Source organism: Hypanus sabinus, chromosome 6 (assembly GCF_030144855.1).
Source record: "Hypanus sabinus isolate sHypSab1 chromosome 6, sHypSab1.hap1, whole genome shotgun sequence".
NCBI lineage: Eukaryota > Metazoa > Chordata > Chondrichthyes > Myliobatiformes > Dasyatidae > Hypanus > Hypanus sabinus.
In genome coordinates this window covers 161,046,921-161,068,412 of record NC_082711.1, presented here as the reverse complement: position 1 = coordinate 161,068,412, position 21,492 = coordinate 161,046,921, and the positions used below count along the sequence as shown (strand labels likewise).

Genomic DNA, 21,492 nt, shown 5'->3' with positions numbered 1-21,492 from the left:
AGTATTTCATGGTGTTTCACATGTTTCATTCTCTCCTTTATTATGAAATCTAAATTACAATTGCACTTCAATGAGCTACAGGCTGTGTTTTCATATTTATCAACAAAGGTCATTTGACTAATAAAAATAATTATTTGGAGTTAAGTACTACATTTTAAATTTCACAGATTTTGCTCTGAGATGATGGTGTCTTTACTGTATCATAGCAAAACAGCTCACTTACTGCTATTGTTTTAACTTTTTAACTATTAACTGCTTAATTGTTGATTTTTGTTTCTCCTTACATTGACTGCTAGGATAAAGATTCTGAGATTATCACTGTAACCCAGAGGGCAGAGCGATTGGATGTAGAACTGCAAGATCTATCTTCTCAAGAATCTAAGGATGAGGCTTCGCTCGCTAAAGTGAAGAAGCAGGTTCGTGAGTTGGAGGCTAAAGTTAAGGACCAGGAGGAGGAGCTGGACGAACAAGCTGGAACAATTCAGATGCTAGAACAGGTAGAATAATTTCATATATGACCAATTTAGTATAATTTTGAAAGCACAGTAACTAGTAGAATTAAACACTTAGAAGTTGGAAGCAAATATGCTGTGCTTTTAAATGATATATGAAGCCATGGTGTACAAATTTAGAGAATACGATCTATCTACTGTATGTATGCAATTTACAAGGTTTCAGAGCACCATAAATAGAGGAGGTATAGAAACAAAACAAGCTATTTGTTTGGCCAGTGATTGTGTGAAATATTGCCCAATGCATAGGAAAGAGTGAAAATGCAACCATTGTTTCAATTCAGCAGTTGACAAAATGCACTGCTGTTTCTTACCTAGGTTACCCTTAAGGATAAGGGCTCCAGGTGTATTGGAAGATAGTCTCCAATTTCTATGCCATCCTGATTTGAAAATACAGTATATTGCTGATCTTTCAATTTTGCCAGCTCTAAGTAATTCCCAAAACAGCAGCATTGTGAGAGTAAATTCACCAGGAGAACTACAACAATTTGTAACAGCAACTCAGTGCCACCAATTCAAACTCATTGAAATTTACTTAGGCAACAAACTCTGGCCTTGCAAACAGTTTCAAATACTTAAAAAAAAGCAATTTCTTAATATACAGTGCCTTGTAAAAGTATTCAGACCTCCTACCCTTTGTTCACATAAAAGAGTATTACAACCAGAGATTTTGATCAATTTTATCTGGGAATTTTTATTTGTGAATTACATGCTCCTTTATTTCACAGTAAACCCTCAAAAACAGGGAAAATTGTAAAGCATGAAAAACTAAAATATGAAAAACTGAAAGGTCAACAGTTCAAAAGTATTCATTCCCCTTTGTTCAGTACTTAGTTGAACCATCTCTCGCAGCTAATACAGCCGGTAGTCTTTTTTGGATAAGCCTTTATTAATTTTGCACAGTGTGATGGAGCAAGATTTTCCTATTCCTCCTTGCAAAATCGCTCAAGCTCTGTCAGGATAGTTGGGGAGTGGTGGTGGACAGCAATCTTAAAGTCTTGCCAGAGATGTTCAATTATGTTAAGGTCAGGACTTTGACTGTGCCATTCAATAACATCAATTTCCTTCATTTGAAGCCACTCCATGGTTGCTCTGGCAGTGTGCTTTGGGTCATTGTCCTGCTGAAAGAAAAGCTTTCTGGCAGGAATTTATCCAGGATCTGTCTGTTTTTAGCAGCATTCATCTTCCCTTCAACTCTGACCAGATTTCCAGTCACTGCTGCTGAAAAGTGTCCTCAGAACATGATGTTACTGCCATACTTTACAATAGGTGTTACTTGGTTAATGCACAATATTTGATTTACGTCATACTGCTTAGTTTTGAGGCCAAAATGTTCAACTTTGGTCTCATCTGACGACAATACCTTCTTCCACATCTTTACAGTCTCAAGCCAGGGCTTCGTCCTTGCCACTCTTCCATAAATACCCATTTTGTGCTGAGCCTTAGAAATTGTGAAGAGATGAACTTCATCTTCATTTGCAGCCACTGACTTTTGCAGTTCACTCAGAGTGACTGTTGGCATCACATTAGCCTCTCTTACAAGTGCCATTCTTCTTTGATGATTAAGTTTAGAGTGGCAGCCTGACTTTGACATTGAGGCTGTGGTTTCATACTTTTTCCACTTTTTCATGATGGACTACACTGGTAAGTTCAGTGCCTTTGAGATGATCTTGTACCCTTCCCTGATTTGTGCTTCTGAATTATCTTTTACCTGATTTGTCCTGAATGTTCTTTTGTCATCATTTTGGTTTGGTCTGTTGAAAATCTCTTATATGTTGGACTTGGCAGAGAGAGGGTGTATTTATTCTTATATACTCATTGAAAGCAGATGATCCTCCAATTTTCTACCTGATCAAATTGGGTGAGTTCGTAAGGTAATATACGGATTGCACCTGAGGAATGTTAGTGAAGTAATTTCAAAGGGGAAGAATACTTTTTCAGTTGCACTCTTGGTTTTTAAATTTTGGTGAATTGTTGACAGCTTTTGGAATTTTCCTTTTGATTTCAAAGTTTGAAGTACATTTATTATCAAAGTCTGTATGCAACCCTAAGATTTGTCTCCTTAAAGGCAGCCACACAACAAACCCTAAAAGAACCTATTTTAAAAAAAAGACCATTGAACACCTAATGCGCAGAGAGAGAAAAAATCATGCAAACAATAAAGCAAGTAAATAGCTTTCGGAACTAAAGTTTTACATAAGGTACGAAGCCAGTCATTGCTGCAGTTGGAGTAGGCCATAGACTCAGTTCAGCACAGAACTGAGTAAATATTGTGGAGCAGCAAGCAGAACCAGCCTGTCCCTTGCCTCTAGTCCCAACACACTGACCTTTTCTAATCTTGCTTGGTGCTTAAATCGTCCAAATATCAGGTCGTTCCTCACTCTCAGTTAGCTATGGAGCTTGGATCCCGCTGCCACAATTTGATTTGACATGCTGCACAATGTTTTCTGGATTAGCCCAAAATAGCCTACTTCAGTACACTATTTTAAATCTAGAAAGTGAGACAGTAAGGTATGAAAATAGTTGCAGGGACTGAATAATTTTTCAAGGCACTGTTATTTGATGTCCATAACATATTTTCATTTTCCCTTTGAATTATTATACTTCATAATTATATTTTATACTTTTAGAATTGCTTTCCTCTTTCAGCTATCTTTTTGATCATTATGTTACATGTCATGTTTTAGGAGAATTTTAGTGTGCGAAGTGCACACTGTAAGAATATAATTTTGTTTTGCGATTTCTCAGCTACCCAAAGGTTCAAAGTTTGCATTTCCAGTCAATCACTGAGAAGTGTATACTGTGACCATGGCATTGCTGGATATATTTACATGAACTTCTGAAATGTTCATTAACCTTCACATCCTTACAAACCACTTTAACAATTCCCATCTCAGTCAGCAATTCGGATGTTTTCATTGATACTTCTGATTATCATCCAGTGATGTTCAGTGGAAGATGTCATGACTGTGTGAGGAAAAAGGTCAAGGTTTAATCTGTGATTACAGCATAATTTTTTCCCTTCCCCCTCCCCTCCTCTTTTTTCCCTTCCCCACTCTGGCTTTTTTCTTCTCATCTGCCTATCATTTCCCCCTGGGTCCCCTCCTCCTTCCCTTCCTCCTGTGGTTCACTCTCCTGTCCTGTTAAATTCCTTCTTCTCCAGCCCATTACCTTTCCCATCCACTCAACTTCATCTATCACCTTCTAACTATCCTCCTTCCCCTTCCCACTTTTTTTTATTCTAGTGTCTTTCCAGGCCTGAAGAAGGATCTTGGCCAGAAATGTCGACTGTTTATTCATTTCCATTGATGCCACCCAACCTACTGAGTTCCTCCAAAATTTTGTGTGTCTTGCATTAAATCACTTTGAATGGGATCACACTTGGTCAGGGTACAGGAGGGCACCTAACACCCAGAGAATTAATAAAATGTCAAAAGGAGAACATTACAAACAAAGCATTGTTATTTTGCACATGTTCTTTGGTAATTTGTTTCCATATTAGTTCAAGTTTCCTAGAGAATAATGTTTTTGCTCAAATTCAGGCCAAGCTTCGGCTAGAAATGGAAATGGAGAGATATAGACAAACTCAAGCAAAGGAAATTGAAAGCAAAGAAGAGGAAGTGGAAGAAATTAGGCAGTCTTGCCAAAAGAAGGTTAGTTTTATTTTTTTTAATAGCTATTAACATAAAAATATTGTCATTAAATGGGTAGCATTTGAAAATCTAAGTTTAGGCATGTTCATTGTTGTTACAGAATTGCATACACTTGAATTTTTTAATGCATTTGGCTTCTGTGACATAAAAATATATAAGAAGCTAAAACTAAGATGAGCATTTGTAGCAATCAAGTTTTCCATTTAAAATCAGATCCTACCTAAAGTTAAATGTATTTTTCCATAAAAGGAAATTTATTCAACTTTTAAAAGAAAAGATCTTAACAACTTTTAGAAAGTTTTAAAAGTTTTATCTTCTTGATGCATAAGATAAAACTTCCTTCATATTGATTATTACATTTTTCAGACACCTTATTTAATCTTAATATCAAACTTTATTTCTAAATGTATTTGTAAGTGACTGAGTGCCTGCCATTTGGTTTATTGTGTACTTTCTGATGGGATTTCATACCAGTGAACATCTAGAGTATATAAATCTGTAAACTGTTTGAAGAATGTTAGCCAATATTGTTCTGCTATACAAGGCCATCCATTTTTTTCTGTTGATATCAGATTGACTAGTTCTGCTTTTGGTCATCTATCTTTAATATTTTGAGTTTTCTTCTCTTCATTAGCACCGTTTGACCCATTGTACATTTCTTACAGCTCTGCATTTTGTAGTTCTAGTGTTACTTTGTGCACCTCCTCAGTATTAATAGAATTGAAGTATTTCAAGTGAATATATGAAGACCAGAAATCAGATGGAAGGAGGAATAAAACCATTTACTGATTTGCTATTAATTAAGATTATGGCTGATTTTTTTACCTCAACACTACATTTCTGCCATTAAGCCCATATCTTTTGAAATACTATGGAGCTGAAAGGCCTGATTTTGTTCAATAGTTCAACAGGTACAAGGGTTCATATACCTATTCCTCATGCAATTTCTTATGTTCAGGTTTCAGACTGTATCAGTGTGCTCCCTTGACCAGTCTCCAACCTGCTGTCCTATATAAGCTTATGATCTTCCAATCTTCCACAGGTATAATATGAGCTCAGTCTTGCCCATTTTAGCATGGTTGCCACAACTGACATGAGTCAGTTTAAAATACATCCTGATTCAGATTGTTTAAATTGATTTTTGTTCCTTTAGTTGTGAGTACAATTAACATCGTAAGAGGAAATTAATGGAAGATTGCAGCACAAGGTAACATTTTTTTGCAAGGGGCACTGTTTAACTTCTAGAGGCCAAATGGAAGACAATTAACAGTTAAGTCTGAATCTCAGTAGGAATTAGGATTTTGTGCTTGTGTACATAAATGATTAATACATTAATTAAAAAGAGACTCTTTGAAAAAATGTATCATTAAATTTATGTTCTCATGCCTTTTAATTCTTATTTTTTCAGCTGAAACAATTTGAGCTGCAATTAGAAGAAGAGTATGATGATAAACAGAAAATATTGAGAGAGAAAAGAGATCTGGAAAACAAACTTGCTGCAGTCAGTGAAAAGGTAATTCATTAAATCTTACATGAAGAAGTAAGCAACAGTTCAATTTTAAACTTTCATTAATTTTGCAATACTCATATGTAGCTTACAAGATTATGTGATTTAGTTGGACTATAAAAATGAGATACACTCAAGCTTAAAATCAATAATGTTGAACATTTTATTTACTCATTGAGTGCAGAAATACAGCAGTGACCATTTTAAGCTAGAGGGCCAATCTCAGTGCATTCTATATAATTCATTATAAAAACTTTAGTATTTACATTGTAACTTTTTGAAAATTATATTGCTTAGAAAATATACAGTAAAACTGTCAAGGTCAGAGAAGTGCAGAAACGGAAGACCTAATGAGTTTTGGGGAAGTATGGAAAATATCAAGTGAGCCAGGTGCTGAACCACTGAGATTTTAAGATAGTGAATTATTGGAATTTTACTGTACAGGACAGATTTTCGTTCTGCCTCCAGCACTGATCTTTGCACTGCACAAAAGGGTGTCTGAATCTGTCTTGAATGAAATATTTGTGTGGATAAACTGCAGAATATATCTGTACTGAGTTTCTGCGAGCACCTGTCAATGCAATAAGAAGAAAATAATGTTAGATAAAGGACCAGGAATAGACTTTTTAACCACTTAAATTTGTTCTGCTAATCGTTAGGATAGTGGATGGTCTGATCTGATCTTCAGGATTTCCATGATTATTTCCTATACCTGTGATTCTGTGTGGTCTATCAATTCCAGCCTTGAGTATTTTCAATGGCTTATTCTCCACAGTTGCATGTCATGGAGAACTCCAAAGATTCATGATCATCTAAGAAAAGAAATTACTCCTCAATTTGATCTTAAATAAGCAATCCCTTACTGTGAAACTATTCCCATCAGTTCTACATTGCCCCACAAAAGGACTCTATTCTAAAGGGACCTCAAAATAACAGATATAAGATCACCTTTCTTTCTTATAAACTCAGTTGAATATAGACTGTTCCCCAACAGTCAACATCTTCACCCAGCACTGGAACTAGTGAAGCTTACCATTGCACGTAGTCCTCTTTAAGTAATGAGAACAAGATTGTATACAGTGCTTCTGGTGTTGTTGTACTATTACCCTACATTGTTGTTGCAAGACTTACCATTGCCCCATCTATAGCAGAAGGCCTGAATGAAGGTCTGGAGGAAAAGAGGTCATTCCACGTGGCGAGAAAAAAATTAGATCCAATATGATGATAACCAGGATTTTTTTTTAGGAGTCCAAAACACCTACTTCATAAATCCAAGAAAAAAGCTGTAATTCATCTATTGAATCTCTGTGTCTTAATGATAGTGGGTAGAATTCGTACTGCAACTACGTTAACATCGAAAAACTATGTAATCTTTAATTTATTTATTTAGCGTAGAAGAGGCTCTTCCGGCCCTTCAAGCTGCACTGCCAGCAACCCACCTATCTAACTCCCGCTGATTCCGAGGACAGTTTACAATGATCCATTAACCTACTAACCGGTACATCCTTGGAGGAAACCAGAGCACCCTGAGGAAACCCACGCACTCACAGGAAGAAATTACAAATTTCTTACCAGTGATCATCAGAAATGAACTCTGAACTCTGTTGCCCTGAGCTATAATGGAATCGCGCTAACCACTTTGCTACCATGGCACCCTAAAGAAAAGTTTATTACTAATAAAACTAAGAATAGAATATTGAAATTACTATAAAGTTGTTTAGGTTTGAGTTGCAACTTAAGTGCAATGCAAGAAATTTAAATCAAAGATTTTGCTGTCTTTTCTCAAAAATTAGGTCAGTGAAAGAGATTTTGAAACTGAGAAGAGACTACGCAAGGACCTTCGGCGTACAAAAGCTCTTCTGGCTGATGCCCAAATAATGCTGGACCACTTCAAAAATAATGCACCCAGCAAAAGGGAAATTGCACAGTTGAAAAATCAGGTAATCCTTTCTAGCCTTGTTCATTATATACTGATTCTTAAATTGGTCAAATATTATGAGTCAAGTTACTCTGTTGAATGAATTAGATAGTAGAGAAAAATATAATTAAAAATTCAATAGAATTAAATATATATATATATATATATATATATATATAATTTCCACAAGACTTAGATAGAAGGAATTGACCAGAAGAATAAATATTAATATCCTATTTAAAGAAGAATACAGTTGGACCTCCTTATCTGCATAGGATTGGTTCCAGGACCCCTCGTGGATATCAAAAAACACAGATGTTCAAGTCCCTTATTCAGCGTGTCTCAATGCGGTGAAGCTTAGGACTCAGCAGAACCCCAGTGCCTCAGTGCAGTGGACATTAGGACCGGACGGTGGAGCTCTAAATCCACAGTGTTTCTGTTCACGGAAATAATCATGATCACGATTGAAAATAAAGTGGAAATAAAGCGATCGGAAAGAGGTGAAACGCCATCGATCATTGTAAAAGCGTTAGGCTACGTCGGTCAACGATTGGAACAATTTTAAAGGATAAAGTGAGAAAGGCCCTGCCCCGATGAAAGCTACAATTATTACTAAGTAACACAGTGGTTTAAATATTGGGTTTTGGGGTTTTGAGTTTTTGATCCTCCACATCAACCCGGCACAGATGGAGAGCGCACTCAGAAGTGGTCTGTCACTGCACTGAACCCAGGAACTTATGTTCCCGAGCCCGGCGCTGAAACATACATTCTTAAATGTTTTATATCCATAGAAAGGTAAAATATATACTATATACTAAGACAAATATTTAACTAACTGACACTAAATAATACCGGATCTACCTGTTCCGACTTACTTAGTAAGAGAACTTCCGATTTTTTTCAATCCCGATCCATGATAACCCACGCACATCCTCTTGTATACTTTAAATCATCTCTAGATTACTTATAACACCTAATACAATGTAAATACTATGTAAAATAGTTGTTATACTGCATTGTTTAGGGAATAATGACAAGACAAAAAAGTCTGTACATGCTTAAACAACAAGTGCTGGAAGAGCACTTCCGGGTTTTCTCGATTCGCAGTTGGTTGAATTCGTGGAAGCAAAACTCGCGGATAAGGAGGGCCGACTGCACAAGCAACCTAAGATACAGTCACGTTATTGTGAACTACACACCATATGTGATTTAGGACAGCTAGCCCTGATTGTGTGTAAATTCATATATTCCAACATCTCGACCCCATTTCTTGAGTCTGAGACAGACCATCTTTTTAGGAATGCACATAATTTAGGAGCTGTTAACTAGATTTAATCAATATATAAACCCTCCAATATAGCAACCAAAACTGATTCCATAGTCTGGCCACTGCTTCTTCAGATCTGCAAGATAGACTATTAAGACAGCATCCCACAATTTATTTCTTCATTGTACGAAAATCCTGAGCCGTTGCTTTCAATAAGCTCTTCATCAAAACTTCCAAACTTCATGCTCATAAGCATATTGGCACTTAAATCAAAATTCACTTCTTCACTGATGTCTAGTTTTAATGATCTACCTGGTAATGCCAAAACCTAACCATCTCGTTGTTACTGGCTTAATCTTTCTTGCTGTATCTTAGCATTGTCGGCAAAATTTGGAAAAGCTATCTCAGCTTTGGGTAATATTCAGTCTTTTGAATTATTTGTAAAAATTACAAATAGTGCCCTTGGCTGTTGGCCATTACTGGGAACAATCTTATCACATCATTCATCCCAACTGTACACAGCATATGCACTGGTAAGTTTCATGCCCTGCTGAAGGTTAAACTTCGATTATTCTTCCCTTCCAAATCTATAAACATTGTAATATATTCATATTTTTGTCTTCAAATTCAATCATTCTGTGGTAATTAATATTTACAGTACATGTACATTAATTCCACTCTTTGAAAATGGATAAAATGCAAATGTTTAATAAAGCAATGAAGGTCTTTCAAAAAATACAAGAAGTCACCATCTGCAGCACTGATGGAAAGAAAAATAAAATTAACATTTCCACTCAGTGATCATGTTTTCTTGTGACAGGTAATACTAGTGTTTTTGCTTATCAGCCCAACACCTAATTTCATTCAGGTCATGCCAATTAAGGCAAGGGCTTTGTTGTAACCTATATGTTTTAATCACACTGACTAAATGTCATCAGTGCAATAAAGTAAATTTTAAAAGGATTCGAAGTCAACAGAAAATGTCACTTTTACATTTACCAGTTAATTTGATCAAGTTTAAGCCTGCAGTAAGCTAGCAAATATCTTAAGCAAATTTGATGAAGTTTAATGATTTTTTTTCTGACTTTGAAGTTTGATTTAGTTCTTTGCACATTCTATTTTTATAAACAATGAATGCCTTCATGCAAAAAGTACCTACATGTTTGCCCTATCATTTTGTGTTACCAACTTTTAACCATAGTATTGATATCTGTACACTGCCACGTTCATTTGAATCAGTTAAGGTAAGTCATTGTTTTCAAAGGATGGGGAAATAAATAAGGTCCTCTGAAAATATCCCCTTTATTAGAGCTTGCCACTTTTATAACAAAAAAAAATAAAATTGATGAAGGGCTAATAATTGTCTTGTGGAACATTGGTTATAAGTAGAGTGTCCACAGAATGGTTATATCTGATCCTGTGTGGAATTGGAAAAGCACAGTGAGTCCATGATTTATAGCTGAAATAATGTGTAGAATCCAGCGATACAATGTATCAATAGGTTCATGACCCAGTAAATGTGTTTCTGCAAGTTAAACACTTCTGTCTAAATGGCTGAGTGCTGGTTGTTTCTTTTTGTCTCCAATTAGAATGACAGTGCATGGAAATATTCTTACTTGCATTACAACCACATCTGGATTTCCAAAGTAATTTGATGTTGCTGTTAAAGTGATCTAACCGATTTTCTTAATGGTTAACCTTTTTCTTATGACCAATAGAATATGATTTTGTTTTAAACAAAGAAAAATTACTATATAGGTTAAGGGAGTGGCTTTACTTTGCAAGTGTTTGGCAAAGGGAGGAATGGAATTAATGAAAATGCTAAGAGACTAATTAGCTTCAGGAAATGGGGCATTTACTGATGAATTTTGGATTGCAAGTAAATTTCTACTAAGAAATTCCATGAGGTAGTTTCCCCCAACTCTCCCTTTTCTGATTTAAAAAAAATTATTGCAGTTCATATTTTTGTTTGACGAGGTAGAATGTAAACTATTTGTTTGTTGTTAGCTTGAAGAATCAGAGTTCACCAGTGCTGCAGCTGTCAAAGCTCGAAAATCTATGGAAGTTGAAATGGAGGATCTGCATCTTCAGATTGAAGATATCTCAAAGGCCAAAGTTGCAGTAAGTATATTTCTTTGCAACAATGGTAAATTGAAAAACTTGAGATTTCCATATGAATACATAGAAGTTTACAAATCATTGGATGCATAGAAGGATTCTATGTACAATGATAAAACTCAAGCATTAATTTTTAAGAAATGTGTTGCTAATGAAATTTCGCACTGGTGAGTGGCCTGTCAATTTGGTGATATACTGAATTGGGTACAATTTAAAATTATCAGTGCTAATTATTAAATAATTATGAGGAAACTAGAAAATATTTTCTACATTGAGATTTTGTATTTGGATTGCAATTATGAACTATCCTTTCTGATAAACAACCGCTATCTACTGCAGAAGTAAACTGTTTTTAAGTTTCAGCTGATGTACTACTGCGCAGGTACTGTCTTAGGCACATATGGGAGACTTTAATTTCCCAAGTATTAAGTGGAAGAACCCAGTGACTAATGGATTACAGGAAACTGAATTCATTGAGTTATTGAAGGACTGTTTATTAACCCAGTATGTTAACGTACCATCAAGAGGGGAGGTCTGCCTAGATTTGATATTCAGGATATTAACATTCAGGTTAGAGTTTTGAGTACGGAAGTTGTTGAGCCTTTAGGAACAAGTACTGTGCTCAGTTCTGGTCACCTCACTACACCTCACTGTGGAAGCCGTAGAAAAGGTGCAGAGGAGATCTACAAGGACGTTGCCTGGATTGGGGAGCGTGCCTTATGAGAATAGGTTGAGTGAACTTGGCCTTTTCTCCTTGGAGCGACGGAGGATGAGAGGTGACCTGATAGATGTGTATAAGATGATGAGAGGCATTGATCGTGTTGATAGTCAGAGGCTTTTTTCCCAGGGCTGAAATGGTTGCCACAAGAGGACACAGGTTTAAGGTGCTGGGGAGTAGATACAGAGGAGATGTCAGGGGTAAGTTTTTTACTCAGAGAGTGATGAGTGTGTGGAATGGGCTGCTGGCAACGGTGGTAGAGGTGGGTATGATAGGATCTTTTAGGAGACTTTCGGATAGGTACATGGAGCTTAGAAAAATAGAGGGTTATGGGGAAACCTAGTAATTTCTAAGGTAGGGACATGTTCGGCACAACTTTTTGGGCCAAAGGGCCTATATTGTGCTGTAGGTTTTCTATGTTTTTAAGTGATCAGATATTGTTAATCTCAAAGTTTATTGGGAGAGTTTATCTGTAAAACTAAAGCCATTAGATTGAATTTCAGAAAGGCAAAAACTTCAGAAGGTAAATGTTCTTACAGGAAATGTTCTTACCCAAGGTTGGGAGAAGCAATAAAAGCAATAGATCAACTGCATGGATGAATAAAGATATACATAAAAACTATTGTAGAAAAGACAGCTATATAAGAAATACAGAAAAATAGTAATGATGTTAACTGTAGGGCATATAAAAATGTACAGAGAGGAAATTAAGAACCTGGTGGCATGGTACTAAGACAATAACCTATCCCTCAACATCAGCAAGACAAAGGAATTGGTTGTTGACTTCAGAAGGAGTAGCGGACCGCACAACCCCATTTTCATCGGTGGTGCGCAGGTGGAACAGGTCAAAAGCTTTAAGTTCCTCGGTGTGAATATCACAAGTGACCTGACTTGGTCTAACCAAGCAGAGTCCACTGCCAAGAAGGCCCACCAGCACCTTTACTTCCTGAGAAAGCTGAAGAAATTTGGCCTGTCCCCTAAAACTCTCACTAATTTTTATAGATGCACCATAGAAAGCATTCTTCTAGGGTGCATCACAACCTGGTATGGAAGTTGTCCTGTCCAAGATCGGAAGAAGCTGCAAGGACTGAAAGTGGGCTAACATTGTCCTGGTGTGTAAGAAGGGTGACCCTGACCCTGGTGTTACGTACTCCGTAACTGGGTGTCAGACCAGCAAAGATAGAAGTATCTGTTGGAGTCTGGTGGTTCTATATTCAAAAGTGTTTATTAGTAAAATAAGCAAAACAATACTAATAATGCAAATATACATATAACACAAGTTAGCAGTAATAAACCTAAAAGTGTAGGAATAATAATAAGCAATAATAAACAAGCTCTATCAATGTCTAGGGGTAAATGAATTGTCATAGAAAAGTATAAAGTTCAGTTCAGTTCATGAGTGCTGAGGTAGTTATGCTTGTTGTGTTGTAATCATTGGAGGGAGAGAGAGAGAGAGCGCGTGAGAGATTAAGCAGCTGCAGTCAGCAGGCTGTTGCCTTTTGATTCCGTTGCACTGTTGTTGTGGTGGTCATTCAGCTATGACCCCTCCGTCCTTCAACTAGACCGTTCTTCTGTGGTGGACTCGTCACTCTGGCATGAGTGGACACACACACAAGTCCCCACCGGCCCTGCTGTAACACTGTGAGTTTTACTGACCGATCTCCTGGTTCGGTCTCCGAAGCCCCCCACCTTTCCTGTGGGTTCCAACACTCAACCAGTGTCTACTGGTGTGTCTGAAGAGTGTCTCTCCAGACATATCTTTTTATCCCCACTCACAGGGTCTCAGCTATCCATCATCTCTGAATGACTGTGTCCATCAAATCAGGCCACTCCTGCTATCTCCTGAGGAATGTTAACGAGCAAAGTAACGTCCTTGTAGTGTAAGTAAATACTCCAGGAAGAGTCATAATAAATCAACAGTCTCTCTCTCTCTCTCTCTCTCATCTGTAGCAAATGTTTATGCCTGTGTTTCGTCTCTCTCTATCATGAGCAGCATAACAACAGCAATAGTTCGTAGTTCTCAGGAGGGGGGTTGGGAATGGTTAACTCTGCACCTCATTGTCCATCAGGTCTGTTCATCACTCATAACACCCCCATCCTTCTGGAAATTTTCACCAAGGTGAAAATTAACTAATAAAGCACATTACTGAATTATAGAATTTAACAAAATACAGAAGCAGGTTTAACTACAAGAGTAATACAGATACATTTTCAAATTAACATCTGGATAGATGATCAGCAATTACATTGTCACTCCCCTTTACAGGTTGTATTTTAGTGTCGAATTCCTGTAACAACAGACTCCAACTTAGACCTCCTATTTTTATTTTTCATGTTAGCCAAAAATACCAAGGGGTTGTGATCAGTATAAACAATTAATGGTCTCTGTGCTGAACAAATGTAGACCTCAAAACGCTGTATCGCCAAGCTAAGTGCCAGCAATTCTTTTTCCACAGTGGAGTAATTTCTCTGATGCACATTGAACTTTCGAGAGAAATACGCCACTGGGTGTTCCACTCCATCCCCTGCTTTCTGTAATAGGACTGCCCCTGCAGCCTCATCACTTGCATCAGTCACCAGGGAGAAAGGTTTCAAAAGGTCAGGTGCTTTTAACACAGGGTGATGGCACAGTATGGTTTTCAACTTCTCAAAAGCTTCCTGACAAGGACTGCTCCACTCAAATTTTTCCTCCTTCCGTAGGAGTTTTGTAAGCGGAAGGGCAATGTCCGCAAAGTTCTTACAAAATTTCCGATAGTATCCCACCACGCCCAAGAACCTTCTCAGTGCCCTCTTATTCGTTGGGACAGGAACCTTGGAAATAGCTTGTACTTTAGCCTGCACAGGAGCCAATTGCCCCTGTCCTACCACATACCCCAGGTACGTGATCGTGGCATGGCCAGACTCACTCTTTGCGAGGTTCCCTGTGAGATGGGCTGCAGGCATTCGTTTAAACAGCTTCTCCACAGCCTCAAGGTGTTTATCCCATGTATCACTCCAGACCACTACATCGTCAATATAAGCTTTTGTGTTTGTTAACCCTTTAATCACAGCGTCAATCATTCTCTGAAATGTCCCTGGAGCATTTTTCATTCCAAATGGCAACACATTGTATTCATAGAACCCTGGTGGTGTGACAAAGGCTGAAAGTTCTCGAGCCCTGTCAGTTAAAGGAACACTCCAATATCCCTTTAGCAGGTCAATCTTAGTGATGTATTTTGCTTTTCCCACTTTATCAATACAATCCTCCACCCTAGGGATAGGATAAGCATACGTTTGTGTGATGGCATTCACCTTTCTGTAATCTGTACAGAATCTTATACTACCGTCCGGCTTCAGTACAACCACGCATGGAGATGCCCATGCAGAGGAAGATTCACGAATAATACCAGCAGCTAGCATATGCTCAATTTCTTTTTCCACTAGCTTGTTCTGTTCCAAATTCATCCGATAAGGGGATTGTTTAATCGGCTGGGCTGAGGTAACAATAACATCATGCTCTGTTACTTTGCACCTCCTGGGAACATCTGGGCATAAATCTGCATGCCAGTTAATTAGCTGTGTCAGCTGCTCTCTTTGTGCAGGCTCCAAATGACTGACTTTATCAGCAAAGTTGGCCAAAATAACAGAGTTCTCTAGTCTGGCGGGTACTATGCTTATCTTTTCAAAACGCTCAGGCCCCTCCTTATCAATCCTTTCTGCCTCATCGGTCTTCACGACAATGCCGACCACCGTGGGGATCGTGTCATGATAACCTTTGAGCATGTTAACATGAACCAACTGGCTCGGCTTTCGCCTATCAGGTGATTCGATCACATAATTCAGCGAGTCTAGTTTCTTAATCACTTTGTACGGCCCTTGAAACCTCGCCTGTAGGGGGTTGGCAACTACAGGGAACAGGACCAAAACCTTATCTCCCACTTGAAATTCTTGCTCTCAGGCTTGTTTATCATACCATTGTTTCATTTTAGTCTGGGAGTCTTTAAGATTTTGCTTTGCAAACTCGCAAACTTTATGGAGCCTTTCACAGAACCTCAAAACATAGTCAAACACATTGACTTGCATGTTTGGACTAGACCATTTTTCTTTGAGTAAGGTTAAAGGTCCTCTGGGCCTGTGACCAAAAACGAGCTCAAATGGACTGAACCCCAGAGATTCCTGAACCGTGTCCCTCACTGCAAATAACAGAAGTGGTAATGCATCATCCCAGTGTTGAATGTTTTCCTGACAGTAAGTTTTAATCGTGGTCTTTAAAGTCACGTGGAATCTTTCCAACGCTCCTTGAGATTCTGGGTGGTACGCAGAGGCTAGAATTTGTTTAACTCACATCTGTCTCAACATTAGCTGAAATGCATGGGACGTGAAGGTACTTCCCTGATCTGACTGTATCTCTCTAGGTAACCCTACCGTGGTGAAAAATTTAATGAGGGCCTTTACCACCGCAGGAGTCCTAATGTTCCCGAGGGGCACAGCCCCTGTAGTAGCAGTACACATCATGGTCATGACATACTGCCACCTGCTCGCAGTTGTAGGCAAAGGACCCACAAAATCCACAATGATTCGGGAAAAAGGCTCCCCAAAGGCAAAAGGGTCTGAGAGGTGCCTTAGGGATAACCTGATTTGGCTTTCCTACCACCTGACAAGTATGGCACCTTTTACAATAGTCAACAATATCCTTCCTCATGTTTGGCCAATGAAAATCTTTCATAACCTTATCTACTGTCTTCCTTACTCCCAAATGTCCACCTAGAGGTCCCTTGTGAGCCAGGTTCAAAAGTTCATCCTGATAAACCTTCGGAACCATCACCAGGTGTACCACCGCCCAGTCCTCATTGACTGGCACCGTGGTCGGCCTCCACTTCCTCATTAACACTCCCTCCTTCAGATAGTATCCCCCTGGTTCCTTATCAATCTCTACTTCAGAAAGAGCTGATTCTTTCAACGCCACAAGCTCCTCAGCACAACTCTGTTCCTTTATAAAATCCCTCCTTGCTAATGGTAGATCTACCTCCTCTCCTTTACTCTCCTTAGATCCACTATCCTTTTCCTTCTCATCCGGTAACCCCTTTTCATATAAGGTTGGCAAAAATGTCTCCGCTAAATCAACACTGGACTCATTTAAACTGGCTCCTTTCTCAGCCGCCTTTCTAGACATGCTGCGAGTGATTGCGCATGCGGGATAAATCTTGGAATCTATGGGCGGGTCCTCAGCACTTACAGGCTTACTTGTCAGCTTCATTGCTGAATACACATCACCACCTGCCAGATCGTTACCAAGAAGGACGTCCACGCCGTCCATCGGTAGTTTCGACCGCACCCTTATTACGACTGGTCCAGATACCAGGTCACATTTCAGAAATATCCTGTGCAAAGGTACGGCCTCGGTCCCTTTTCCGATACCTCTTAACACAGCCTCCCCAGTCTCAGTCTCAGGACCGAAATCTACCACTTCCCTTAGAATCAATGACTGATCACCCCCAGTATCCCTCCAGATCTGCACTGGAACTGGGGTTTCTCCCTCCTTCACAGACACTGTCCCTTCCGAGATAAACTTCTCACGCCCCTCTTGTGCTCTATCTACCTTTGCCTTCCTCATCGATCTACTGACTGACTCAATTTCCACCTGTAGGGATTGCAGTTTTCCCTTTTCCCGTCTCCTCCTTTGGAGCAAAGCACTTAGATGCTATATGACCAGCTTTCCCACAATTATAACACGTAAAGTTGGGAACCTTCCTGCCAGCCTGTTTTTCCTCCTCCTTACCTTTTCCACTAGCTCCCAACTTATTCTCTGTCTTAGCCAGTGGGCTTTCCCTGCCGTCCCTACTGCCTCTCTGGTAGCTCTTGTTTGAGGAAAACTTTGACTTGTGGGTTAAAGCATATTCGTCTGCTAATTTGGCAGTCGTAGACAGAGTCTCTGTCTCTTTCTCATCCAAGTACGTCTTCATGCTCTCAGGGATACAACCTTTGAACTGCTCCATCAGTATTAACTGTAACAGTTTATCATAATCTCCAACAACCCCTTTTGAGGAGCACCAATGCTCACAATACATTTGCATCTCACGGGCAAACTCTAAATACGTGTGCTTCCACGGCTTTCTCAAGTTCCGGAACACCTCTGGCACCAACTTTTAACTCCTCAGTACAGCCCTTTTTACTTCCTAATAATCCTTAGACTCATCCATGGACAATGTCGAATACGCTTACTGAGCCTTCCTCCTAAGTACGCTCTGTAACAGAACAGCCCATTTTCTCTCAGGTGTTACGTATTCAGGCAACAATAAATATATGAGTTTGGCAAGGGTTTCTTATAACAAACAACACGTTTATTAAACACAGAAAACAAACCCCCCAAAAGTAAACAAACACTACCGTAACCGGAAACAGCTGCTGAGCGGCTGTTCAAACAGTTCGTAAAGTGATATTCCAAAACAGTTCTTTAAAATGATATTGCCAAAAGTTCGATATGCTCACAGTCCATTTAAAAGGAGAGACTTTACAGGACGATTTAGATTCTCTTTCACGTCGCTTGCTTCGATCCCCGACGTCGAACTTCCCACGAAGAATTTACGAAACAGAACGGCTTAAAGGCACTGACCTTTCCTTCCTCACTATCCTCAATCCTTTCTGGTAAACCCAGGGATTAACACGAAGATAGTCAACGAAATCCTTCCAAATAAGGATCAAACAAAGGTCGCCCCCGTTTCCCCGTAGAAAGCGATTCTCCTCGATCTTTAACTTCCAACTTTGAATCTTCACTCTCCTCTAATTGCGAAATAACAGAATCATAAAGAACCTGCTGGCAATGACCTTTTAAACTTTAGACATTAAATAAAAACTTCATCCTTCAACTAAACTGCGTCATCACTTCAAACACGCAGTGGCATGAAGTCAACTTGGCAAATCCAGCCACGAACTGCCCCTCCTCACAGGGTGGGGTCTACCTTTTATAACCTGTAAAAAAAAACCCATCACATGATCTCTACTGGCGGGAAAATGACGTCATTCCACCATCACAAGACCATCACCTCAAGTCCAGTACAGCTTCAACCCCAGTCACATGACAAGGGCTCCACTGTCATGTGTCACGAGTACGTAACACAGGCCAGTTCTGATTCACAGTCACTTTCTCAAAATGGAGGAAGAACTTATCAACATCCATCTTCTCGAATGGAGGTACCAACTGGATCTCCTGACCAATCTTGAACCCCTCATTTGGGTTGGCTGCCCGGTCTCTTCCCTGAGGTGCCTTTAACTTCTCCATTTCCAGCTCATGCTGCCTCTCTCTCTTTCCTCCCTCTGCCTTTCAGCTTCCTCTCTCTGTCTTGCAGCATCTTCTCTCTGCCTTACAGCCTCCAACTCCTTTATCTGGAATTCATGCTCCCTTTTCTCCTTCTCCGCAGCCAACCTTAATTTTTCCATCTGTAACTGAACCTCACCCTCGACTGGTTTCATCTCAGGGAACAGGTCCAATGCCCCCGATGGAAACACACCTTGGGATACATAATACTCAGCTATGGCTCTCTGTATTTCCAATTTTCTCATCGCCGGTTTCACCGCCGAGAGATTCAATCGTCTCGCAACACTCACCAATTCCACCTTCCTGGCATCCTCTAATGCCCCCGAAGTCGGGTTTTTTAGAAATTTGCCTATTTCCATCTCTGCTGGTTTCCCATCTGGTTATCCACACAACCAGAGCAGATAAGGGACTATTATCCCGAATCACCATGATTGTCCATCAGGTCTGTTCATCACTCATAACACTGGTAACTATAGACCAGTAAACTTAACATGTATCATAGGTAAAATAATGGAAATAACATGGAAAAGCAGCTGATAAGAACAGGTATATTAGCAGAAAGCTGGCATGGGTTCAGAAAGGGGAAATCATGTTTTACTAATATGCTGGAGTTCTATGAAGAGACAATTAAAATTTATGATGATAATAGAGTGGTTGATGTCATTTACTTGGACTTTCAGAAGGCTATTGACAGGGTACCCCACAAAAGGTTAACAATCAAATTATAGGAGGTAGAGATTCAGGGTAAGGTGTGTGAATGGGTGCAGAATTGGTTCAAAAGCAAAGAAAAACAAGTTATGGTGAGAGGATCATTTTAAAAGTAGGGTTCCACAGGGAGGACTTTCAGGGCTGCTGCTGTTTCTAATTTACATTAATGATTTAGATAAGCTCAGAACAAATAAACTAGTAAAGTTTACAGATGACACAAAATTAGGGGGAACGGGCTGATAATGTTCAGGCAGCAGAATCAATACAGTTAGGTCTAAACAAAATCCAGATGAGGGCGGATGTATAGCAGATGAAGTTTCATGTAAGTAGGAAGTAGAAATATTAGACATAAATATGCAATGGGGGGTCTTGAGTTAGAAAGTGCACTGTATGAGAAAGATTTGGATGTCCTGGTAGACTCATCACAATCAACATCTAGACAATGCACAGAATCGATTAGGAAGGTCGATAGAATATTGGGCTATGTAATCCGTTCAGTGGAATTGAAGTCTAGAGATGTTCTCCTGAAGCTGTGTAATGTGCTTGTGAGGCCACACCTTGAGTACTGTGTTCAGTATCGGTCACCATATTGTGTAAGGGATGTGAAGGCACTGAAGAGAGTTCAGAGAAGCATGAATAGACTCATTCCAGGTGTGCAGGGCATGAACTATGAAGAAATATTGAAAGAATTAAATCTTTTTAGCCTAAGTAGACATAGAATGAGAGGGGATATGATAGAAGTGTTCAAAATCATTAAGGGTATAAGTAAAGTGGATGCCAGCTGCTACATCAAAATTAGTCCAGCAACAAGGACATTGGGCCATAGGTGGAGACTGGTTAAAGGGAGATTTCAGACTAACATCAGGAAGCTTTCTTTACACAGTGAGATGTGGGCACATGGAGCAAATTACCTAGTTGTGTAGTTGAGAGTAGTACCTTAGAGACTTTCAAACCTAAACTTGATAGTTATTTCAACACACGACGTGAATAGGAATTTGGTTGGCTTTGTTGAGCCGAATGTCCTGTTCTTGTCAAAAACTTTCTAACGTTCTAATATAGCAAGGGTGCCTAAGACCTTTGCACAGTACTGTAGTAATTTTACGCATTGCACTGTACTGCTGTGGTAAAAAAATAATTTCATGAAACATGATAGATCATAAATCTGATTCTGATATTGGTCTCTATTGTGGACTAAGAGTGGGAAGAGGGCAGAGAGAGGGGAATCATGGTTGGGAAAAGGGGAAGGGAGAAGAAAGTGCCAAAGAGGCATCCTGCAATTAATAAACCAGTTGTTTGGAATAAAATTACCTTGCCTGGTGTCTTAGGGCTGAGTGTGTTTGTATCTTCACCACCCCTTTCCCCTGACATTCCTTCTCTGCCACCTGTACCACATCCCTCCTGTAGCGCTCTATCTTCACCATTCCCAACATCCTTCCTTCCCACTAGATTTACAAACTCACTCACCACTCAATGTTAACAAATATAGTACTGTGCAAATGTCTTAGCCACCCATTTTTATTTATATAACTTTTGTATAGTACAAGGTATTTCAATTCTTGAATAGCAGAAGCCAATACAATACTTTTGAGAGGTAGTCACTTTAATAATGTAGGAAGGCCTAGTACCAAATTTGCATGTAGCAAGCTTACACAGGTGATAGTATGTTTAAGGTATTGTTAGCTGAGGGATAAACATTGGCTGAAACTACATGTGCGGCTTTGAAATTGTACTAAAGGGGTGCAGCACATTCACGTGAAAGGCCTATGGTGCTAGAAGAACTAGACATGCTTTCATGTA

At 39.2% G+C, this 21,492-nt stretch overlaps 1 protein-coding gene across 7 annotated transcripts in view; it reads left to right on the top strand.

The window, feature by feature from the left end:
* The window catches only part of myo18ab (myosin XVIIIA b), a 218,755-nt gene that overhangs the window by 163,887 nt on the left and 33,376 nt on the right, over positions 1-21,492 (top strand). For all 7 annotated transcript variants that reach the window (XM_059973312.1, XM_059973310.1, XM_059973309.1 and 4 more), the window contains 5 exons: positions 297-497; positions 4,055-4,165; positions 5,574-5,678; positions 7,466-7,612; positions 10,865-10,978. In XM_059973312.1, coding sequence (XP_059829295.1) covers positions 297-497; positions 4,055-4,165; positions 5,574-5,678; positions 7,466-7,612; positions 10,865-10,978 — 678 coding nt within the window. The remainder of the gene's footprint in view (positions 1-296; positions 498-4,054; positions 4,166-5,573; positions 5,679-7,465; positions 7,613-10,864; positions 10,979-21,492) is intronic.